The sequence below is a fragment of the Crotalus tigris genome, unplaced genomic scaffold (genome assembly GCF_016545835.1).
Source record: "Crotalus tigris isolate CLP2741 ecotype Arizona unplaced genomic scaffold, ASM1654583v1 scf7180000019754.1282937, whole genome shotgun sequence".
NCBI lineage: Eukaryota > Metazoa > Chordata > Lepidosauria > Squamata > Viperidae > Crotalus > Crotalus tigris.
The window spans coordinates 22,186-46,213 of NW_024097694.1; the positions used below are offsets into that span (position 1 = coordinate 22,186).

General features: G+C 43.3%; 1 protein-coding gene across 5 annotated transcripts in view; it reads right to left on the reverse strand.

Moving 5' to 3' along the window:
* Nucleotides 1-5,103: 5,103 nt before the first annotated feature.
* The window catches only part of AMOT (angiomotin), a 71,610-nt gene continuing 52,685 nt past the window's right edge, over nt 5,104-24,028 (reverse strand). For 4 of the 5 annotated variants that reach the window (XM_039364394.1, XM_039364395.1, XM_039364391.1 and 1 more), the window contains 6 exons: nt 19,851-20,000; nt 18,856-19,049; nt 15,314-15,436; nt 13,300-13,532; nt 12,063-12,290; nt 5,104-7,380 (listed from right to left, as the gene is read on the reverse strand). In XM_039364394.1, coding sequence (XP_039220328.1) covers nt 7,280-7,380; nt 12,063-12,290; nt 13,300-13,532; nt 15,314-15,436; nt 18,856-19,049; nt 19,851-20,000 — 1,029 coding nt within the window. In that variant the 3' untranslated portion in view covers nt 5,104-7,279. The remainder of the gene's footprint in view (nt 7,381-12,062; nt 12,291-13,299; nt 13,533-15,313; nt 15,437-18,855; nt 19,050-19,850; nt 20,001-24,028) is intronic. The other variant, XM_039364396.1, reaches the window with a different exon arrangement.

The following is a 24,028-nucleotide window of genomic DNA, read 5'->3' on the forward strand; positions in this document are numbered from 1 at the left end:
AGCAAGGGATGGGGCCATCACAGTATCCTGTCCCACCTCAATTTTCACAGCCTCCAGGCTCTGGGTAGGAATTTCCGCCAAGTTTGCTTGGCCTGTGCGGATGAGATATATTGATGATGCTTAATTCCAAAGCAAAGTTTATCTATTCTGAGTGGTTGTTTTATGTAGAAAACAGTATATGGGTGCAGCCTGCTTTAGTGTCCAAGACCTCGATCTGCTTCCAATATCACTCCTTCCAAGTAGAATTGCTGCCTTTACAAAGGAGAGGGACCATTGTAAAACAGAGCCTTCAATCCCCAAGCCTTGTGAGCAGCCCCAAAGGATAACATACTGATTGCTATTGAGTATCTTAACAAGACAAAGAGTGGTGCACTGGCCCTGATAATCCACTCATCCAGGACATTCCTTCACGATGCATGAGAAGCCGTGTACAATGGTCAGCAGAGGGAACTGCTTGGTTCCACAGAATCTAAAAGGAACGAGTCAACTGGAATAATGCTATTGGCCAGCATTTTGCAGACATAACGAATGCAGAGAAGTATTGGAACTTTACTGTTTTCAATCTGCCATAATGTAGACCCAAAAGTGGTTCATACTGACTGGACATCCTGTTCACATCCAGCATTGCTTCATCTCCTTCACCGCTGATGGCAGAAGGCCCCCTGGTGGGAGCTTAGGAGAACAGCTCCCAAAGTGGCCAGCTGGATAGAGTAAATTGAGCAGGAGTATCCATGTCCCCAGAAGAGGTCACCTTACAAGCGACCCTTCCCCCTTCTGGTGCCATACAGATGAGTTAAAAATGCAACGCCACCAGCTGAGACATTTCCTAGAAGATGGGAATTCCAGAGGAACTCCTGTTTTATGCACACAGGTTTTAACATAAGAGCTTTTCTGACAACTCTAAAGAGTGTTTGCTTAAAATGTGGTCTCGGTATTACAGAATTCAGCATAACAGAATAGGAAGGGTCCTTGGAGGTCTAGTCCAACCCTCTGTCCAGACAAATGACTCTCCAGTCCCTTTATTATTGATTTTATTAGCAGTAACTGGCCAACTTTGTGTGTGCTGGGAAGCCAAGCATGGTTAAAGGCAACAAGGGGGAGATATTTGACACCACCTATCTCTAGTTTACAATGCAGTCCTTTCAGCTATCCTAAAAAGATTCCACACCCATTTGTGTTCTGATTCAGATGACCTTGAGGGTCCAGATAAATCCCCAAGTGGCCTCAACGTCTCCCGGAAAGCTAACAACTGACCTTCAGAGTGCTACCAACCAAATGACTGCAAAGAATATAAATCCTTTTATTTCCCACCATTCATTCAGAACTGAAGAAGCTTCTTGGATGAGAAGCAAAACCTTTTTAAGGAAAAAACAAGAAAGTCCAGTTGCCTTTTGAAAAGCACCTTTGGGACAAGCACGGTTAGTATTTGGTCCCATCAGGAAGTCCCTGGGTGAGAAGGCTACACCAGGAAGCGAAAGGACGTTCCAGAAGAGGACAATAACCGAGCACCTGTGTAGTATTGTCAAAAAGTCCATATGGAGTTGTCCATCAATCTCGACTCAACAGACTTGGGAACCAGAAGATCATATCCAGAATTGGATAAAATTGCTGAAGAGAGAATTTTGCAACCCTGGAATTGCAGCATGTAGAGCAGAGGATCACACGGGCTTCCTACCCCGATCCTGAATGTTTCAACCATCAGAAATGGAACAACAGCAAAAGGCCAACAACAGCAATGCTCTTTTCACAGTAGAAATCCAGAATGATGCTGGTACAAAGAGTTCATACCGTGTACACCCTATTGCCATGGTGGCAAACCTATGGCACGCGTGCCAAAGGTGGCACAGAGTGCCCACTCTGTGGGTACATGCGCCATCGCTCCAGTTCTAGGCCTTCAGCTGGGTTTTATAAAACCTTTTCGCTTAAGGCCTCTGCTGCCGTGTGCAAAACAAAAAAGTTCAATCAATTTCAACTTCTTAAGGGGAAAGAAAAGATCTTGCAAATTGATTGAACTTTTTGATTGAACTTTTTAGTCCCAACCAGTCTGCCGTTACTCTCGCAGCCACGCCCACCCAATTGACCACACCCATCCAATGGGCCATGCCTGCCCGGCACCCGACGATGCATAAGTGGGTTTTGGGTTGCAGTTTGGGCACTCGGTCTCTAAAAGGTTCACCATCCCTGCCCTATTGAAACAAGATATTTTAAATCAGTTTGGTTGTTGTCTATTCAAGCTCACTAAAGTGATAAAAAGTTGCCTTGAGTTGAATTCAGTGCCTAACTTAAGAGACATTTGTGCATCTTGCTGTCACCCCCTCGGATATTTGTGGTGCCAGTTACTTATGGGTCCTTGTCTTTCCAGAGAAGGCAGGTGGTACAGGCAGGGATCCGGCATCAAAGAACTGGGGAATAGACAATACTCATATGTAAATGTTCATATAATGGCGAAGAGGGAGAGAAACCAATAAACTAAAATTTGCTCTTAACCATATAAAGGGATCTGTACAATCCCAGCAGCTACATTTCTAGTGTGTGAAGTTTGTGCAATCCTGATCTGTTTGCAATCTTAGTCCAGTCTGTGGTGCAGGTGGCATAATCAGATTTGCCTTTGGGCTCCCGAGGCAGAGGAGACGCCCTCAGAGCCAGAAGACATGCAGGAAACCAGGAAATGGATTAATTCAAGAACCGTGATAACATTTTAAGTGAACACTTAAGACTTCCCTACACATCATCTTGGTTCCCACATTAAGTCATTGTTTGCTTAATGTATCAAAAAGCCACAATGGGTTTCCAAGTACATTTTTCAAAGCCCAAAAGCATACCAAGAGAGGTAAAAAGTCACACTTGTGGCTTAAGACTGTGTGTGAAACCAACCCACATCCTTTCCCGTTTTAGTCCAGTCTTCTGCTCTCCCAAAAGGCAGACCCTGCCTCCGGGAGGCCCACAAGGGCAGGGTGGAATTAAGGTAATCTGCCTCTAGAAATCCTTGGTTGCCACTACTAATCCACTCTTAAAAACAGCCAAATTGGATGGTGGGTGGATGAATGCCAGGTTTTAAGAGACCATCTGCGATGTTCTTCCTTTAGTATATCCTGAATCTCCCTATCCCCAATTTGACTTAACTGCATGATCCCATGTCAAGAAAGACAAACCAAATTTATTTCTACTGACTAGCATAATTTTATATCCATTTATGAAATTTCCATTGGCTTTTTCTTCTAACCTCCAAATCCCCCAGAGATTGAAATGTTACAATTGTTCCATCCTCTTAGTTGTCCTGATTACCCCTTTCTCCTGTTCATTGTAGAATCAGAGTCAATGCAAAATTCCACATATTTTTGTACTGATTATTTACCTACAGGCATTACATACATCTCTATCATGCAATTTGCCTTTTGTCATAAGCAAAATTATGGAAAGGCAGCAGGTCTTCAGCTACAGAAAATGTAGCTAAGTATCACGATACGTGGTATTTCTCCCAATCAGAACATCCTAGGGCTGGAAGGGACCTTGGGGGTTTTCTAGTCCAGCCCCTTGCTCAAGGGAGGAGCCTTATGCCATCCCAGTCAAGTGGCAATGGAGCACCCACAACCCCAGGAGGAAAGCTACTCCACTGGTTAATTCAGTGGTTCTCAACCTTTTTAATGCCGCGACCCCCAACCGGTTGTAAGTCGAGGACTACTCAATTGATGCAACACCATTTGCAGAATGGGACTTTTGGCGGGCTCAGCAGGGCAGAGACAGCCTGGACAATTCCTATTGGCTTTTGAAAGCCAATAGAAATAGACTCTATTCAAGAGTAGCACAGCTAAGGAAAGGGGGGGGGAAAATGGCGGACTGCGTTGTTTGGCGACCCCCGTGAAATGGTCGTTCGACCCCAAATGGGGTCCCGACCCACAGGTTGAGAACCACTGGGTTAATTGTTCTCAAGTCAGGAAACTTTTTCTCAGAACAAACTTGGATCCTTTTTAATGAGCTTCCACTCCTTTACTCCCACCATGTTCAGACATCACTTTGTAACTTGTCTTTTGATCTTTAAATTTTTCACTTCTTTTTTTGAAGGTCTCCCACTCCACACAACCACATCCCCATCCTGACCACTTGTTCTTCATAAACTCTTTGTATGTGTAACCCGCTCAAACTGCCTTTTTCATATGCCTGCCCATTTTTGCATACAATCCACATTAACTGATCACCTATTTATTCTTGACCTTATCTCTTTTGATTTAATACCGTGTTTCCCCAAAAATAAGACCCACCCCGAAAATAAACCCAAGCCTGTTTTTTTTTTCTGGTGGGCGTAATATAAGCCCTACCCCAAAAATAAGCCTGGGTAGGGGGGTTGGGCATGGCCAGCACAAGCGGCGGCGAGCGCGCAGGGGCTGATGGTGTTTCCCCAGCAGCTGTAGTCCTGACCTCTGGGCACAACGCAGGTAAGTCCAGAGGCAGAGGCAGGGGGAGGCAAGCAATCCGGGCTGATCCTTTCACCCAGAGGGAGACTGGAAGCTTCATCTGCTTGCAAATGGGGTGCTTGGGAATAGGGCTAATCGCTCTGTTCCCAAGCGCCCCATTTGCATGCAGACGAAGCTTCCAGTCCGGATCCGTCATTTCTCTGTTCAGGCGAAAAGTGTTTGGGTGCCTCTGGGGCGCTTGGAAACCGAGGGTAAGAAATGGTTTCTAAGCACCCCATTTGCAAGCAGTCAAAGCTTCCAGTCTCCCTCTGGGCAAAAAGTGTTTGGCCCCCTATGGGGCACTTGGGGCAGCTCCACCCCCTCCCCACCTGTCTCGCCTCGTGGCAGCGGCACAGTGCGGGGTGCCATGCAACCTCCTAAAGGCAGAGCCACAAAAGAGATGGAGACACACATGGAACATGCCAACCAACCATGGGGGCAGGGGCAGCTTAGCCTGGATCATGCAGATTGACACAGTTCCTAACTTGATGTCGCCCCTGGTGTGGTTTAGACTGTAGCTTTTGTCATATCCAGCTACTGCTCCCAGTGCATCTGAAGGGTAGAAAATAGGTGATACTACACAGAATACCGCAAGGGGTTTTTATGTGGCCATTTAAACTGCTAGGAAGGAAAAAAAACCCCACTCCAAGCATTTTCTGAAACAAAAGTAATTTCTTCATACTGTAAATAAAGTACAATTACAATGATCATGGAGCTGCATTCTAGACATTGACACACATTCCTACACAGGTACAGAGAAAATACACAGTTGCACCAAGTGGGGAAAAAAAAAACATTCGACATGTTTAGAACTCAGCCACATCTCCAGGTTCAAGACGTTCACAAGCAAATAAATTGGCATTTCCCAAACAACTCGGCATTCTGGCACCTCCAGGCTCACAGGGTTGTTTCTCATTGGATAAAAACTGCCGGGCTACACAGCTTTCCATTACACAAATTTGTATATCCTTACTTCTATTACCGGAGTTTGTGTTAAACTCTTAGTCTAAGCTTGGTTTCAGCACAACCCCAAGGGATACAACATCCTGCCTAGACTCATTTTCATCACAAATCAGCTCTGCAGGAGGGAAGAAATGGTGGGTGCTCCTCAACCCCTGAAAGGATCCTATATATCCCACCATCTGGGTTCTACCAGGCAAAGCAACCTTCCCAAAAACTCCCCAGAAGAAAAGGCACAGCTATATGACCTCTAGGCTCCTTGACAGCCAAGAACAATTGTAAGGAAAAGATTGCAACTTGTTCAAGCAAAGCCAAAGCTCCGTTTTCTTAAACACACCAAGCGTTGGATGCTTAAGGCACTTCTCAGGAGGGAGGGGGTGTATCTGAAATGCTAAGGAGTTGCAGGCTGTCATGTGCTTTGGCCTTACCCAAATTAATATTCTGCAAGTGCTGTAAAAAAAAGATGTTTGCTAATTTAAGGAGAATTAGCTCCCCTCACCCATTCCACTCTAATGTTATAGGCAAGAGATTATTCAAAATCATGGAGTATTTAGCAGGATGTGTCCCTTTCACCAAGAAAAGCACCTAATGTAACAGGCCAGCCATTAAAAGACTCCTTCTCGAGGACAAGAAAGTAAAGCCTACTCAGAGGACAATTGGCTTAGTCCAGATGTGCAAAGATTATAAAACTTGCTCTTTGCTTTTCAGTGAAGTTCCCCAATTTAATATACATCAATGTGGTATCTATTTGGACAGTCATTAACATGTAAATGTATTTCTACTAGAAACTAAATGAAAATACTAAAATGTACTTTTGCAGTCTTGATTACACCGATGTACAAAATTTATTGAATTCCCAAAGTATACCTGTGGCTGAAAGTATGGGCTAGGGAATAGAAAACCCTGAAGTTTAATATCTATTTTATTTTATTGTGCCGAAAGGAGCATTTCAGAAAATTGCAAGTGTTTTGATCCACTTTTTATTATTTCTGAAAATACCGACCCTGTTGTAAATATTGCCTCGAGTAAGGCACTAAATCATACTATACAAGGATTCAGAGATAACAGTTAAACCATTTGGGAATGAAAAAGTGGAAAAAGGAGCATAAAAAAGAAAAAAAAGTGTTCAGAGCTTCCGCCTGGTCCATCTAGGGGAATGACCTGGGCTTCCTCAGGACTGAGCAGGCTCCACGCAGAAGCAGTTTCTCACAGGCTTCATCATGCAAAACTGGACAGTGGATATCACTCCTTAGCATGATGCATGAAAATGACACCCCCTAAAACTTCAAGATATCCCATCAGACAAGACACAAACATTAAAGAAAAAAAATCTAAGTGCAGGCACATGGTGAAAGTCTGGATTTTTTTTCTCCAGTTCTGGAATGTTTTACAAAAATGGGACATTCGTCTCAGAAGGAAAGCATGGAAAGGAAGTTTCCCTCCACCTCTTCGAGGCTCAAAGATTTTGAGGAAATTTAATACTCAAAACGTGGCAGCACCATTGCCCGTCTTGCAAAAATGGCGGACTCTGGCTTGGAAAGGCATTATGAATATCCAGAGAGCTAACAAGTTTCTCTTAAATACAAACTTTTTAAAAAATACTGTAATTTTAAAAATGTAGTGCATTTAAGACCTTGGTTTACTTTCATCCAGCTGCTACCAGATCCAGTAATTAAAAAAAAAAAGGTAAGGAAAACAATTCTTAATCTAGTTTAATAATTTTGGAACAAATTATAAGTTAAGTTGTTCATAACTTTGAGAGAAAAGTATATACACAAAAAAGGTTCCTTTATGAGACAGTAACTGTAATTTCTATCTTAAAAAGTATCCGAAGAAATTATTCTTGCTACGTCTTCAGCACGTTCTTTTCAAATAAGATACTCCACCATTTCTCCTTCTTTGAGGTCCTGCCCCAAATTTTGAGGTGAGTTTTTCCTTTCTAGGGTGCTGGAATGGAAAACAGAGCCATCTGCAGAGACGAGAAGGAGAAGGCAAAGTGTGACCATGATTAAATGTAAAAAAGGCTGGTGAGAAAAGTATTCTTGAAATCAATGGGCAAAACATTCATCATTTATGACCAGGTTTCACTGGCCATCTGTTTATCTAACCAACCCTTTTAACACAAACCTTGGTGGTTGGGAAGAGATGGTCAAAATGGGTGGCTTTACTTGACACCCTTAGCATGAGGTTCCCACAAACAAAGAGGGTGCAGGAGATCCTGCAGTGAGGAGGGGGTGACACACGCCTACTTGGCCTCTTGGAAGGGCTTCAACATCAAAACCACAGGATTGACTGCCTGAGGCCTGTGTGGCTCTTTTGGGGGGGGGGGTCTAGCTCGCTCAATGCTGCCATGCCAATTTTCTGTGGCTTTGTCGAAAACAGAAACCATGGCAGCTTTCAAAAGTCGCATCCTAGGACATTGTCCGATCATAGTCCAGTTTGGATGGAACTGTTTGTAGAGAAGGAAGATAGGAGATCCTGGAGGGTAAATGAGAATTTATTTAAACAAGAAAAAAATGTTCATAAATTAAAGGAATGTTTAAAGGAATATTTTACTTTAAATATGAACAAGGGAACATCAATGTCAATGGTCTGGGATGCAAGTAAAGCTTTTATGCGTGGTATTTTGATAAAAATGAATAATTTGCATAGACAGAAACAGACTCAGAAACGGAAAGACTTGGAAGAGGAGATTAAATTAAAAGAGAAACTTTTAATTTCAAATCCCTTAGATGAAAAGGTTAAAGGAGCTTTAAAATTGTTAAAAACACAATTTAACATGCTGATGGCTGATCAAGCTGCAACTAATTTGCTATTTATGAAACAAAATACATTTTGTAATGCTAATAAACCAGGGAGATGGTTGGCTTATCAGTTAAGAAAAAAACAGAAACAGAGGAATATAGATAAAATAAATTATAATGGTAAATTGGTTTATCAGAAAGAATTGATTAAGAAATCTTTTTTAGAATACTATCAAAAATTATATAAGGGTACTAATATTCAAATTACAGATATAAATAATTATTTAGGCAAAGTTAACTTTCCTAAATTAACAGAAGATCAGGAAAAAAAGATTAATGGTTTAATTACTAAGGAAGAAATTGTTACAGCTATTAAACAATTGAAATTGGGCAAAGCGCCGGGTACGGATGGGTTGACATCTATTTATTATAAAGCTTTAGTAGAAGAGATGACTCAACCGTTGTGTGAACTGTTTAATAATTTATTACAGGGGTTAGAGATCCCTCCATCCTGGCGTAATGCATTTATATCATTGATTCCAAAAGATAGTCAAGATCTTACTTTGCCTAAAAATTATAGGCCTATATCTCTTTTAAATGTGGATTACAAAATTTTTGCAAAAATTTTAGCTAACAGGCTTATGGGGATCTTGCAGCAGTTTATACATAGGGATCAATCGGGTTTTATAACTGGAAGGTATATGAAGAATAACGTTAGACAAATTATTAATTTATTAGAGTATTTAGAAAAGAATAACCAAGTCTCTGCAGGCCTGATATTTTTGGATGCTGAAAAAGCCTTTGATCAAGTGAATTGGCAGTTTATGCTGTGTTTAATCAAGGAGATGAATTTTGGACAAAATATATTACAAGTATTATCCAATATATATCAAAAACAGACTGCTCAAATTATTGTAAATGGGGGTTTGTCAGAGGCTTTTGTAATAGAAAAAGGAACAAGACAGGGATGCCCGTTGTCTCCGTTATTGTTTGTTTTAACACTGGAAATTTTGTTGATTAAAATTCGGGAGTCTCAAGAAATAAAAGGAATAGAAATTAATAAAAAAGAATATAAATTAAGAGCCTTTGCAGATGACTTGGTTGTTACTTTGTCTCAACCTGTTTCTTCGGTGGTGAAATTATTACAATTGATTCAACAATATGGACGTGTTTCTGGCTTTAAAATTAATAATAATAAGACCAAAATATTAGCTAAAAACATGACTAATGGTGATAAACAGGCTCTAGTTAACTTAACAGACTTTGAAATTGTTGATAAGGTAAAATATTTGGGGGTTACATTATCTGCTTCTAATGTAAAATTGTATAAAAATAATTATGAAAAGCTGTGGATGGAGGTACAGAAGGATTTAAAAAACTGGAATAATTTACAGTTATCCCTTATGGGCAGAATTGCAGTTATTAAAATGAATGTCCTGCCAAAGTTTATTTTTTTGTTCCAAATGTTACCTATCTTAAAGAACGAACGTAATTTAGATGAATGGCAAAAAGGTATTAATAAATTTGTTTGGGCAGGGAAAAAACCAAGGGTGAAACTTAAAATAATGCAAGATTTTCGTGAGAGAGGTGGACTCAAGGTACCAAATATGAAATTGTATTATGATGCTGTAGTATTGACATTGATTAGCGACTGGGTGAATTTAACAAATACAGAAATACTTCATTTGGAAGGCTGGGACCTATTTTTTGGATGGCATGCCTATTTAATATTTAATAAAAAAGTGGATTGGGTTTTTAAGTCTCATATTATAAGAAACTCTTTGCTAAGAGTGTGGAGAAAGTATTATAAAAGTGACTTCAAAATACCATTATGGGCTATACCTCGGCATGCCATAGAAGGTATAAGGAAAGGGGTAAATATGGACAAGGTCTCTTACGTACAGTTATTAAGATGGGATGGCCAAGACTGGCAGTTAAAATCTTTGGAAGAGTTAACACATGAAAACTTAACTTATTCATGGTTCCAATATAGACAAATAGTGGATAGATGGAAGATGGATTGTAAAATGGGCTGGCTTAGAGAAGATGAAATTTTTTTAAAACAAGTAAGAGATCAAAGGCCAACCCATATTAAGAGAGTTTATGGGGTTTTAGTGGAATTAGATTCAGAACTTGAACTAGTTAAAGATTGTATGATTAAATGGGCACAGAATATTGGTGAAACGATTTCAATGGATACTTGGGAACTTATTTGGATAAGAAATGTTAAATTCACACAAGCGCAAAACTTAAGAGAGAATTTTTATAAGATGTTTTATAGATGGCACCTTGACCCAAAGAAAATGTCCATTATGTACCCTAATCTACAGCCGAAATGCTGGAGATGTGGATATTTGGATGCTACCTATTACCATATTTGGTGGACGTGTAAGCATATAAAAGCTTTTTGGATTAAGATATGGTGGAATATTCAAAGAATTTTTAAAAGGAGGGTAAAATTTACTCCGCAATTATTTTTACTAGGTATTGTTATTGACTGTGATGCTAAGGAGGTTATATTGATGTTAAATTTGATTACAGCCGCTAGGTTGTTAATAGGACAATATTGGAAGAAGGAATCTTTGCCTACTTTACAAGAATGGTTTCATAAAGTTTCGTATTTGGCAGAAATGGCAAAGATTTCGGCTTTCTTAAAGGAGCAATCTCAAGAAAAATTTTTTGCGGTATGGGAAAAATGGATAAATTTTATACAACATAATTTGGATATGGAAAAATATTATTTAGCCTTTTTATAATTTGTAATGATTGTTTTTTCTTTCTTTCTTTCTTCTTTTTCTTTTTTTATATATATACATTTTTTATGTATTATTATTCATATATATATATTTTTTTTATATATATATATATATGCTTTATTCTTCGTTTACTTTCTTCTTTCTTCTTTCTCTCTCTCTCTTCTCTTTTTATTTTTTTTTTCTTTTTTAGTATATATTATTCATTTTAAAGTTTATGTTATGTATATTATTATTATATATATTATTACTGTGATTTTTATTATTATTATTAATTATTTTATAAATTGCAAATGTTATTTTTAAAATATTTGTTAAATAATCCTATATTCAGTTCTGGGAAGTCGGGGGGGGGGTGGGGTGGTTGGGGAGGGGGGGGTGGATTTTTATTTGTAAAACTTTTGAAAAATTTCAATAAAAAAAAAAAAAAAAGTCGCATCCTCCAATTGGAATGAAACTACAGGGACTCCTTATTTAGCAACTGTCTGAAGTTATGCCAATGATGAGAAAGGAACTTTGCAATCCATCCCCACATTTACAATCTTCATATGTCTGCAAAACAAAGGAATGCTGACGTCAGATCGTTAGCACATATGTGCTTTCTCTTAGTGACCACTTTGCTTAATGACCCAGTTGCTTGTCCCAATTTTGCTCACTAGACGAAGATGACCTGCACAATTCCCAGACAACTCAGCCAGGAAGGCCAGGAATTCTGGGGTCCCAACACACACTGAGGACGAGCAGTGCACATGTGGCCAACCCTGTCACCAACTGATTGCTCCGCTCCTACTGGCGCTTCTTGACCAAAAGTGTGAAGTCCAGATTGCCCGGAGGGAGCGGCTGCATCCCAGAGGACCAAGAGACAGCGAAGTGCAGAGAGTTTGGTTGGAAGAGGTTCGAGGCAGCTCCTCCCTATCAGTTCTCAGAGTGCATCTTTAACGATGCAAGTAGTTTGCATTAGTTTGGCAAGATTTCTGTCTATAGGTGAGCAACAAGAAAGGAAACTGCTTAGAAGAAGCTTTGTCTTTGGGCCCTGACTTCAGGCAGTTTTGGGGAGCAGGACCCAGCAGTGGAGAATGAGACACAGGCCAGTTTGCTTGACCTCTACCCTGTCCAGTGCTGGAGACCCAACTGAAAGTAACACCCCTCCGTACCTGATTTGTCTGCCCCGTAGGCCAGATTCACCATTGGGAGTCTCCCTGCTGTGAGGGGCGCAGGGGAGGCGGCAGGGGCCTTGCTCTGCTCACTGCCCCGGTCCGTCTGAGTGCTGCAGTCCCGACTGCCTGTTTTGGAGTGCCCAGAGAGCAGCGGCGTGGAAGGAAGAACCGGTGAGGGGGTGGAAGGGATGGACTCCGAGCGGCATTCTGTTCCCAGCAGAACACCTGGCAGGGAAGAGGGGGTGGGTGGGGGTTACTTCAGGGTTGGCTCTGCCATGGGCCGGGGCCGGCTGCTGACCCTTGCCTATTCCACCCACTTTACCAAGCAAGCAAGCATGTGCATGATTGAGAAAGGAAGCAGGTTTGCACCTGCTGGTTGTATAAATTGCAGTCTCCCAGCAGAGCTGAAGTCCTTATTGGCAATCTGTAAGGCAGCCAATCATCCTCATTTATCCTTATAGTCTGTCAACTTATCTTTAACTTCCCAGATGCCAGAAGCAACTTTCAAAATCTTTGTTAAAATGTAAATCTTGCAAGCAGCATCATGGGGAGTACGAAAAAGATCAATAGCAATAGAGATAAGTTAGAAATTACACTGCTCTCTATGTAATTATATACATAGATTCTTTCTCCTTTTAGATTTTTTACTTGATTAATAAATATACATTTATTGGAAAAAATTAAGTATGTATAAATTTGGAATGATTTGCTCAATCTACATGGAACAAAATTTCGTAATTTGTGTACTCCCATGTACTTCTAATTTGTGGCAAATAAAAGCATGTAGGTCTTTGCTTCGGCCGCTAGAGGTCTGCATGCCCCAAATGGTAGACCTTTACGCCCTCTGGGGGTGGTGCAATATTTCATAGCAAATAATGATAATGGAAATTAGAAACTAAAAATGTACTTAATAATGTTTTTAGTGAATTTTTTGTGTTTGGTGATTTTAATCAAAAAAATTTTATACTCCAAGACTAAACATTTTAGGAGATTGATCTTTAAATAATAAAATAGTGAAGATACTAGCATTCAACTCTGAGATTTAAAAGACATGTAAACATCATTTTTTTTTTTTTTTTGGTTAAAAATAACTTCTGCTTCTCTGGTTAATCTTTCCTCAATAAAATGCATAGCACTCACTGTATAACTCTTACAACTTCTACTTACTGACATAGTATCTTTGTATTAATTTTTTCCTTTGGTTTGTCTATTAAAAAAGCCCCTAAGCAATCACCTAAGCTGCCTTTCCAGCTCTTGTCCTCCCTCTTCTCTTCCAGGATGGGGGTGCTGCTGAGTGTGGAGGAGTGGGAGAGCAAGCCGGAGCCAGCGTTGGAGATGGAGATGAGGGACTTGGCCGGCCGCATGGAAGACAGCTGGTCAGTCTTGCTGGCCTCCTTCCGGGACCGCTGCTGAAGGACCTTGATCATGGCATCCTTCTCAATGATCTGCGCATGAAGAGTCTTGATTCTAAGGTGAGATAAAAGAGCAGCCTCCTCATTTCAGTTACCCCCATGTTTTTCAGGCTCTGTAAGCTCTCCCAAAGATTCAGACCCGTTGAAGTCATAGGCCACTCGGCAAGACGCCTGCCTGCCTGCCTGCCTGCCTGCCTGCCTGCCTGCGGTGCTCTGGACCTCAAGCCTTGTTTCTCTGGACCAGGAAAGCGGCAGATTCAGATGTCAACATCCAAATAATGGAAAGGGGATATGGAAGACCCTGAATGTGCTGCGTGGGTGTGTAAGCAAAGGGACCTTCCAAAGAAGCCCTGCCAAGCCACATTAGCCTCAACCTAACATTTCCAAAAGCGGCGTGGAGGAATTTCAATAACTCCAGGAAAAACACTGAAAAGGGAGAATACCGAAACTAGAGACTCATTCCATCTCAAAAGCAAGAGATGGATCCAACCCTTTCCTCCACTGGGATTCTCCCCCTCCTCCTACAACCTCCTCTTGGCCAAATGAAAGGCCCCGATCCCTCTCAGAATGGAGAACTGACACTGGCCATTTAGCTAATGAGCAGAAATGTCAAATATCGCCTTCCTCCTCCTCCTCCTCCTCCTGATTGGAAGACAGGTTACTCCATTGCTTTGCTTTATCTCTTGGGGAAATGCTAGAATGTGGGTTGCCAACGTATTTTCCTGCCTTTCACCTTCTGAGTATTAAAAACAGGCAGGAGAACAAGATTCATCACTCATGTACATGATGAAGACGCTGCAGTTTCCCAAGAATGTGCACCCCAAAGAGCAGTGCAGGACCAGGTTCTCATTTTGAAGCTCTCTAAAAACAGGGCGCCTTCAAAGGGCCTCTTCATAGGGCTTAACAGCTAGCTGGGGCCCCTGCACGCATGGGCTTGCCCTGCCTAAACCATTTAGGACTTTCTGAAATGAATTTCTGAAATGAACCGGGCTGAAGCCATCTTTGTCATTCTAAGTTGCCACATTGGTTAGGAGGAAGGAGGGAGGGAAAAAAAAACAAAAGTATTGCTAGACTAAAGTCGAAGCGGTCCCGTGGGAACCAAAGTCATTCCCATAGGAGTTGGAAGGTGGAGAGAAGGTGTGTCACGGAGCCCGCCAATTGCTTTCCTTGGGTAGCATGATCGATCGCATAGGAGAGGGGAGGGAATTGTTACATTTAATTATATTGAATCCCTGGGGGGGATTTTAGACTTGGTTTCACTTTTGACTGTGCAGATATTATGTTGAGGAAACTTCAAGCCTCAGAGTTCTGATTTATTTGGTTTCATTAGTTGGAACCTTGACATTTTCTAGGTCAATACAATCATCTTATCTGTGCTTGACAAGCAAATGGTCACTGATGTAGATCTTTCAGTTCTGGAATCTTGTGCTCTTTCTACCTTACGCTAGTTAGTTACTCTACTGTGTCAACTCCAACTTGGCCACTTTTCAAAAGTAGCCCATACAGAACCTCCTATGGTGGAATGTGGTCGGGATTCCCAGGAGTGAGGGGTTGCATCCCAGAGGGCCAAGAATCAGCTTAGATCATTTGTTTGGGAGGAAGAGGGTCAAGATAGCTCCTAGCCTAGAAGTTCACAGAGTATATCTTTAATGAGGTAAGTCCTTACTTTAATTTGGCAAGATTTCTGCCTATGGGTGAGGAACAATAAAAAACTGCTTAAAAGTAACTCCCTGTATCTTTCTTGGTTTTTGGAGCCTGACACTTCCTGAGCAGTCAAGACTTTATGGATTTCTGGGCAATTAAGAATTCTGGACTTCAGAAGCAGCTGCTCCTTACCTGCCCTCCATGTCAAGGCACCTCCGGTTAGCCAGAAGGATCTCCTCCTCTTCCTTCTGGATGCGAGCGTCCAGGGAAGTGTCGTAGCTGGTGCTGGGCGAAGGGCTGAGGACAGAGGTGTCTCTGCAAACAGTATGGGAGGGAGAGTCAGGGATCCCTGCTTGGCTTTTAGACACAGAAGCTTCCCATTTATCAGACAAGAAGGAACCCAACTTGTTCCATCAGCAGCAGAACTGCAAAATGCAGCTGGCTGACTTAGGCCATTTCAACCATTGGAGAGCAGGGGAAAATAAGATAATCCAATTTCCCCTGCAAAAGAAATCCCCATATACAGAAAAAAAAATAGTTTGTTAGATTCTGAGATGCAAGAAAATATGTGTGTCTTTAGTTTAAATGACCAGAACAGGAACAGAGAGAGAATGGCTAGTGGGCATATGTGACTCAGGATGGCATAAGATTTCAGTCTCCCCCCCCTCCCCAAATGATAGGGATAAGGCCCCTTGGGGTCTTTGTGGAATCTGGGCTGTGCTGGAGTGCCACCCTCAGGTTCCCCCCCCCAATAGATAGGGGCTGGGAGAAGGGCAGGGCCGCTGGCCTGGGCGGGCCGGAGGCAGAGGCTCTCCTTGCAGGGTGTGGGACAGGGCAACCGATTCAAGTGGTGATGGCCATGGGGCAAGATGGGAGCCAAAAGGGAAGATGCCCCCGCCCTCTGAGCTCATGCCCAGACCGTGGACGGTGGACCCTGGGAAGCTCAGACCTTTGGCTGCTGCTGATGGATGCCAGGTCAGTCAACAACAAAGCACCTCCCTCATTTGTGGGGAAGAACCTGGCCTGCCTCACTGTGAGAGGGATCTGGGAGATCTAGTGGACAATGGCTTAGCTCTGAGCCAGCAGCAGCAGCCAATAAAGCCAATGCAGTCCTAGGTTTCATTAACAGAGGGATAGAATCAAGATCACGTGAAGTATTAGTATCGCTTTAGAAAGTGCTATTAAGCCCACACGTGGAGTACTGCATCCAGTTGTGGCCACTGTATTATAAAAAAGATGAGAGTCTGGAAAAAGGGCAGAAAAGAGCAACAGATGATTAGGGGCTGGAGCTAAAACATATGAAGAACGAAGGAATTGGCTATATCTAGTTTAGTGAAAAGAAGGACTAGGACGTCACATGATAGCAGTCTTCCAATATTGGAGGGGCTGCCGCAAGGAAAGCAACGGATGGAAACTAATCAAAGATCTCTCCGTAGAATCTAGCAACCTAGAACTAGGGAGAAACTTCTAACAGTGAAAACAATTAACTAGCGTTAATTAACTAGTCTTGCCATCACTGGAGGCTTTTAAGAAGAGACTGGACAGTCACTTGTCTGGAATGGTCTAGGGTCTCCTGCTTGGGCAGAGGGTTGGACTAGAAGACCTCCAAGATCCCTTCCAACTCTGTTCTGTTCTTTTCTGTTCTCAGCAGCCTTTGATACCATTGACCAAGGTATCCTTTTGGAGCAGCTACAGGGACTGGGGCTGGGTGGCACTCTCTTGTGCTGGTTCAACTCCTTTCTCCAAGGCTGGTCCCACTTGGTGTTAATAGGGAGCGAGAGGTCCAGCTCTCGGCCACTCTCTTGTGGAGTGCTGCAGGACTCGGCAATTTCTCCACTCCTTTTCAACCTCTACAGGAAACTGCTGGGTGAGATCATCCGTCACCCTGGGATGACAGAGCATCAGTACATTGGTGCTACAGCGCTGTACGTTTCCATCCCTGGTGATCCGAGCGATGCTATGATTCCCCCCTCTCAGTGCCTGGAGGCTGCAGGGATCTGCATGGGGACAACAGGCAAGATGGGGCGGAGGGGAGGGCAAGGAACCTTTAGATCTAATGGCTTATATTTACTAGTGCTGGATGGGGTTGGACAATCCCAGACAGATTGCAGTATGCAAACTGGACTCACTTAAAGAGCAGGTAGTAGTCGTGGCTAGGGGGACCTTTGGGCAACTTCGCATTGTGCACCGCTGGAGGCGGCTGACGGTATGTCCCAAATGTCTGGTGGCCTTTATAGCCGTGGTTTTAGAGCAGTTTTTAATATTTTAATGTCATTCATTTTAATCTTTTAACTATTTTTCATTTATTTCTATAATTTGTAAGCTACCCAGAGTCACCTCGCAGGGGAGATGGGCGGCATAGAAATTAATTAAATGAATAAATTTTATTAACCTTTGGGGAGATTTTAGTGTGGCATAAAAAATGAAATGAGCCCAAAGCTTTTCCTTTGAAAAGCAGCGTGCAAAATGGAGGGTGGACTGAAGAGAGAGCCTGCAATGTCTCAGAGGAAAAGGAAGGAACTGCTTGTAACAGTTAGAGAACGTGCTGGGGTGCTATTTCCCTCTGCCGAAGTTGCTGGCTCCCCATTGTGGGAGGGAAGCAGAACAATCTTCTTTGATTTGGGGGATCGAATGAAGCAAGATTGAACTTTGACAAACCTGGAAGACCAACCAGTTGTTTACTCGTGTGGCGGTCGACTTCCTCGGATGCTTGAGACGAACACTGAAGGCGAGTGCCCTCAAGAATTAATTGATTAATTTATATGCCCCTTTTAAGAAGATTTCCCTTCTTAAAAATAAATTTCGTCACGTGAGAGCTCAGTTACAATTCATTAGATTTTGTTCCATCTCACAAAGACCAAGATTGAAATTGGTTTCACATCTAACTGCTCTTTGGTTGGTAATCTTCTCTCTCACCTCTCCTCCTGTTGACCTTTCCATTTGGTTCCACAGTTCAGTTTAGCAGACCTCAGTCACTTCCCAAGATTAGACTTCATCATCAAAATGCAATCTGATCCAAGAAGTTTTACAATAAACTATCCTGAAAGCGTCTATGGACCTTCATGGTTATAAATACAGACAACTGAATTGTAAAGCAAACTTATGTTCAATAAAACTGGAACTAAAATAGCCATTGTACTTGTAGAAAGAAGGAAAATAGAAAATAGAATCCATTGCTAGAAACAAACCGTTTCAAAATTCATCACCACTGTCAGCTTTTGGGGGGATTAAGCTGGCAAATGGAGCTTTCAAATCAGTTTTACACTCTGCTGAAAATTAGATACTTAAGTGGCTAACACTGGTAAGATCAGAAGGTGTAGATATTTGGTTTAATGGAGACACACATAAAATCCATCCCATTTTTTTTTTAATTGAACCCAAATGGTTCCAGCTTTTGGAAAAAAAAATGAAGGAAGATATATGTTTGAAAGGGGATACAAATTGGAGAGCATAATAATTTATAGACTAGAAGTGGAAAGGAAGAATTTAGGTAAATGTGTTTGCTATTACATGATCAAAATGTATTGTATTAATTGGAAAATGGATTTTCCCCAACTACCAATATTCCTTAATTCTCTTTGGGTTTGATTTGCCAGGATGAAATTGGAAGTGTTGTTTGTGTGAGTAGACTGCACACTGTCTGTTTCTCCAGTCAGATTTTGCACGATTCTTTTGCAATAGTGTCTCAGTGTGTGTGTGTCTGTGTGTGTGTGTGTCTGTGTGCGCACTCTTACCGGTGAGCAGCCACAGTGGCTGCCGCATCCAGTGCGAACTGACGCATGACACTTTCTTCCAGATACTTCTGCTCCCACTTTGTCATGTCTGCCTCCAGAGCCAGGATCCTCTCCTCCTTTTCGCGCAAGAGCTCCATCAGGGCAGCAGCACTGTACTCAGAGGAGGTGTTGGCCGTCTGAGAAGTTCCCTGGCGCTGGCAGGAAAAGGCAACAAAACAAACCCACTGAGAAGCGTGCAGAACTGCAACCAAGGTGGTACTGCTCCTTGGAAAGTCAAGGTGGAGAGAGGGACACATGAATGATGCTGGACTCCAAGCTCCCTTCCAGCCCTATCAATCTGTCAGTCGATGTGCTATATATGTTCCTAGAACAGAGCATGTTGCACCTCTGCTCCACAAGCCGCATGGCTTCCAGGTCCAGTTTGGAGTGCTGACATTGACCTTGAAAGCCCCTCATGGCATGGGGTCAGTTTGTCTGAGGGACCGTCTCTCCCCAGTTCTATCGGCAGGGCCCATGAGATCTGGCAGAAAGAGATCAGCTAGGGGACGGCCTTTGGGGGTCCCAGGAGATGTGCCTGCTCTGGGGTGGCGTCCTCCTTATGGAACATCCTTCCCCCCAAAATCAGATTCATCCCCTCACTTTGGACATTGCAGAAGGAAGGCGATGACATCGGGCCTTGGGGGTGGGGGAGAAGGAAGGGGAGAGAGGGTCAGAGGGCTCCGTTTTCTGGAGATGCCCATTTTGGTCCTCTCTTTGACTAGGGGGTTGCAGATTTGTTTATATCCTTTATTTCTTAATGCAGATTGTTACATTTTTTAATATGTGTCATTTTTATATTTGTGGTTTTATCCAATTGCGTGCCACCTAGAGTCGCTTTGGGTGAAATGGGGGGGGGCTATACCAATTTGATTAATAAATAAATACTTCTGCATATACTTTTCAGAGGCTTTCCAAATCTTGCTGGAGTGGAGCAGAAGTTGCACAGCTGCCTTTACCTGCTGCATCCGGAGCGATTCGAGTTCTCTTTCCAGCCGAGTCCTGAGCCGGTGCTCCAGCTGCTCCCGCTTCTCACAAGCCGCCTGCAACTGAACCAGCGCCTGCTGCATCTTCTCCACCTTCTCCACATAAACCTGCTTCTTCTTCAGCTAGCAAAGGAGGGAGACAAACAAGAGTTATCCGCCATCACAAGAGGCTTGCACAGATTCCTCAGTCACCCCATAAACTGGGTCGGCCGTCTCAGACTGAGGATCGAATCTGGATGGTCCAGGCTGCTCTCTGGCCTCTCCAGTTAAGCCTGCAAAAAAAGAGCTGCAAGCGATACAGACCTTAGTTGCCAATCACACCACAAAACAATCTGCCAGGTTCCAAAAAACAAAAGAGACATGTGATTCTTCTAAGCAGGTTTTTGTTTAATTGTTCCTCACCTTTGGACAGAGTCTTGCCAATCTAAAGCAAACTACTTGTACCATAAAGCACAGGGAGGAGCTGTCTTCACCCTCTTTCTCTGGCACTATCTAAATGTTGCTGTCTGTTGCTCCTTTGGAATGCATCCTTATAAACGTGAAGAGTGAAGAGTGCATATGCACAATTATGGTGAATAGGTCAGCCTGCTTCTTTCTGAGCCCATCAGATTTACTGACGGCTATCAGTTCCTCGATTTGCACCTTTTCTGATGCTCCAGCCGCTGTATGAGGCAGCTGATGTTACCAAGTGGGGGAAAGTGTTGAGTTGTGGAATGCTGCAGGAAGGAGGCAAGACTTATGCCTGGACTGAAAGAGCCGTGGGGGTGGCCAGTTGTTGCCAGGCAAACCGAAGGTGCAGGTCGTCCCTGAAAGCCCTCAGTGCTCCAGGTTCCCAAGGGGCTGCCTCTCTCCCCTCTTAGGCAGCTCTCCAGTTGCTAAGGTCTGCAGGAGAGACCCTCTGAGGACTGCAAGGAAGGGCCTTTTCTGATGTTGCTCTTCTACATAACGTCCATCCAGGAATTTGAGTCTCAAGGCTGAGCCTCCCCAGTTTCTTTGAGCCTTCCTCCCAGGACTTTTAACATCGGATGCGATTCGTTTAACAACGGCCTTGTCTAGCGATGGTAATTCAGGTTCCAGTTATGGTTGTAAGTTGAAAACTACCTCTGCTTCCTGCAGTTTGAAACTAGTCACCTGCTGATGAAAATGGCAGCTGCCCTTTTAGCAACTATCTCGCCCTGCCGGCTCCTGTTCCATTTGTCATCTACTCCAAGATCTCTCTCAGGGCTGGCTCTCTCTTGCTTTCCCTGGGCGTTTCATTTTCTTTTTCTAAGAAGAAAAACTTTGCCCTTCCTTGTTAAATTTCCTTCTGTAACTTTCATATCATATCTCTGACTCATCACCATCATTTCTAATGTAATTTCTGTCTTCTATACCATTAGCTGCCATAGGCAATTTTATGTCATCTGCCAGATTCCCCCCAAGCTGGGAATGCAGTTTCCACACTGGCTGCGGTCTAAGGTAGAGCTGGCTGTGCTTGAGAGGCAGAAGGCAAGGAAGGGAACGTATTCCCCTGCCCCCCCCCCAAAAAAAGTCCTTCCGTCAGGACTTTCATACTGGAATCAAGAGTGCTAAAAATTGTGACTCCTGGAAACCAGATCCTTTTCAACCGAGTTCGCTCTTAGGCCGATTAATGGAAGACGGATCAATCGCATCCCAATCCTACCAAAGGCACCTTCAGCAGCCTCAATCTGGGCAGACGTTGAGTGGCTGCCAAAGCTCGCCCTGCTTGACAATTTGGTTACAATAAGGCGCCACTGTGCCTGCTCAGAAATGCTGGCCAAACCGATTTGGCAATATTACCCTCCAAGGAGCGAGCACCTCTGTTTGCTTGTTAAAACACTAGAAAATTACTCCCTAACCAAAATGCAAGGCTTGAGAAAGCAGTTTAAAAATAACCCAGCAATTTCTGTCATTATACAACTCCTTCTCAACTGATGGTCCCCATCCATATTGGTCCATGGAAAGTTTTCTAGAAACTTCCTAGAATTACGCAATCTATGCATGATACACTTGTGGGGGGAAGAGGGGGAGGACTAGGGCTCATCTCTAGATGGCAGACACAGGGACGTCAAACAATACCCAAAGCATCATGAGTGCTTTGACCGAGAAGCGTCTTCCAATGGCAAATATTTTCTCATCATCTTGGGGCCACTTCCAGCCACTCTGAGCAACTGAACTGCTCCAAAGTCTACTCACCATTTGAAGCTCCAAAATATCCCAATCTAGTGAAAGAGGCTGCAAGCTATAAGTACTCACAACCATTTGCTTAGTGACTGTTCAAAGTTACAACAGCGTTGAAACAAAGGACTTGTGACTGCTCCTCGTACTTTCAATTGGTACAGCATCCCCACAGTAACATGGTCAAAACATGGATGCTTGGCAACAAGCATGTATTTATGACAGGTGAAGCATTCCGGGTCAGGTGGCTCCACTTGCAACCTTCCCAGCCAGCTCCAGACAAAGACATCAAAGGGAGAAGCCGGATTGGCTTAACAATTGTGTGATTCACTTAACAACTAGGGCAAAAAGGTCATAAAATCGGATGTGATTCAATGGATATTCTGCTCCCAATTGTGGCCATAAGTCAAAGCCTACCTGTATTATTTGTGGGAACCAAATCACCTCAGGCACCCATGATGCCTGACATCGAAGCACTTTTTTCCAAAATGACCTAAATTTGTGCCAACCCTGTGAGATTGGCCTCTCCCATGTAGCTTCAAGCTTTTAATGTGGGATCTTGTGAGATTTTAGAAGACAGCTATTGAATCTCACACCAGATTTCTAGCCCAAGCCGCAGTACCTTGGGGAAGGAATCCCCTCATTACAATGAGCACAAATTTCACAGCAGTGACACCTTTTTCCAGGCTTGAAGGAAGTTGGGCTGCTTTGAGGTCCCGCAGAAAGGAGAGCTGCTTGCGTGAGCCCCACCACATTTCTTCCACGTCAGTTGGGAGTCAGGGAGGCCCGTGAAATGATAATGGAGGAGAAGACCCCCCCCCAGCATCAGAGGACAGTTCTGCTCTGCTGTCCGAAGTTAAACAATACAAGAGCCCAATTTGCTTTTAAAAGGGGCCTGGAAAAGATTAGGGAAGCTGAGGAGAGCCAAAAAGAAAGGAAAACCCACGTTGCAGGATACAAGCAAGCCAGAGGCCTCCAGCTGGTGTCTCTGCCAAAAAACAGTTTAGCTAAGCACACCTTCCTCGCCAAATGGAGTCAAACATTCTCAACAATTACCAGCTCAGAAACGTAAAAATTAAAAAACAAGCTTGACCAAACTTTCTATAATAGCTTAATACCTGCTATCAGTTTAACCAGAGATCTTTGAAAGTTCATTTTTCGTTTTCAGAACTCCAGTTTGTCTGGCAGTTTGAGAATACACGACAAACCCAACACAGGGATGGTGGTTTGAAGGTTTGGTCGGGGGGAGTCCAGCTGCCAGACCTTTTCCCTTCGCTCTTCCTCCCCTTCCCAGGGCACAGCGTAGGTGGAGACTGGTGCTCATTCGTAGAGCAGCTTTCACACTGGTTGCCAAGAAGAAGGGAAGCTGGGCCTTCACCTCTTGCAGAGTTTCCATGCAGAGCAAAACACAATTAAAACACAACAAACAGCTCTTCCACGCAGGATGGCCTCTTATCTGCCTGAGATGAAAGCCGGACAATGGTCTCCTTTCCAAGATTTTTCCTTTTCTGATCAGCTGTGAACAACCCCCCCCCCTTTTCTCCCAAAGTAAAGAGATCTGTTAACGATTGGCTGCTGGGTGGGGAAAAGCAACAGCACCTGCAGGAGTTGAGCCCTGCAGGATCCCACTCCCACAGGAAACACCCCTGGCACATTCTGCAACTGCATTGAAATATGGTACGAGCTTTGCCAAAACGGTCATGGATGGAAGGATGGAAATAGCCATTCAGATCTGGGCTCTCCTATGTCAGAGATTCCCAGGAAAGAACAATCCCATGTAAGGAAAGACGTCACAGAATTCTCGTGAGCTATGAGTCCTGCTCTTTATACTGAACTGGAATGGCCCCCAATCTGATGACCCCCCCCCCTTTAAAGGAAGCACAGTATAGCACAGAACTGACTTAGCCAGCAGAAAATTCTGGGAGGCTGTCGGCCATAAAACAAGGCCCAGGAAGCGAAGTGAGTTGCCTACG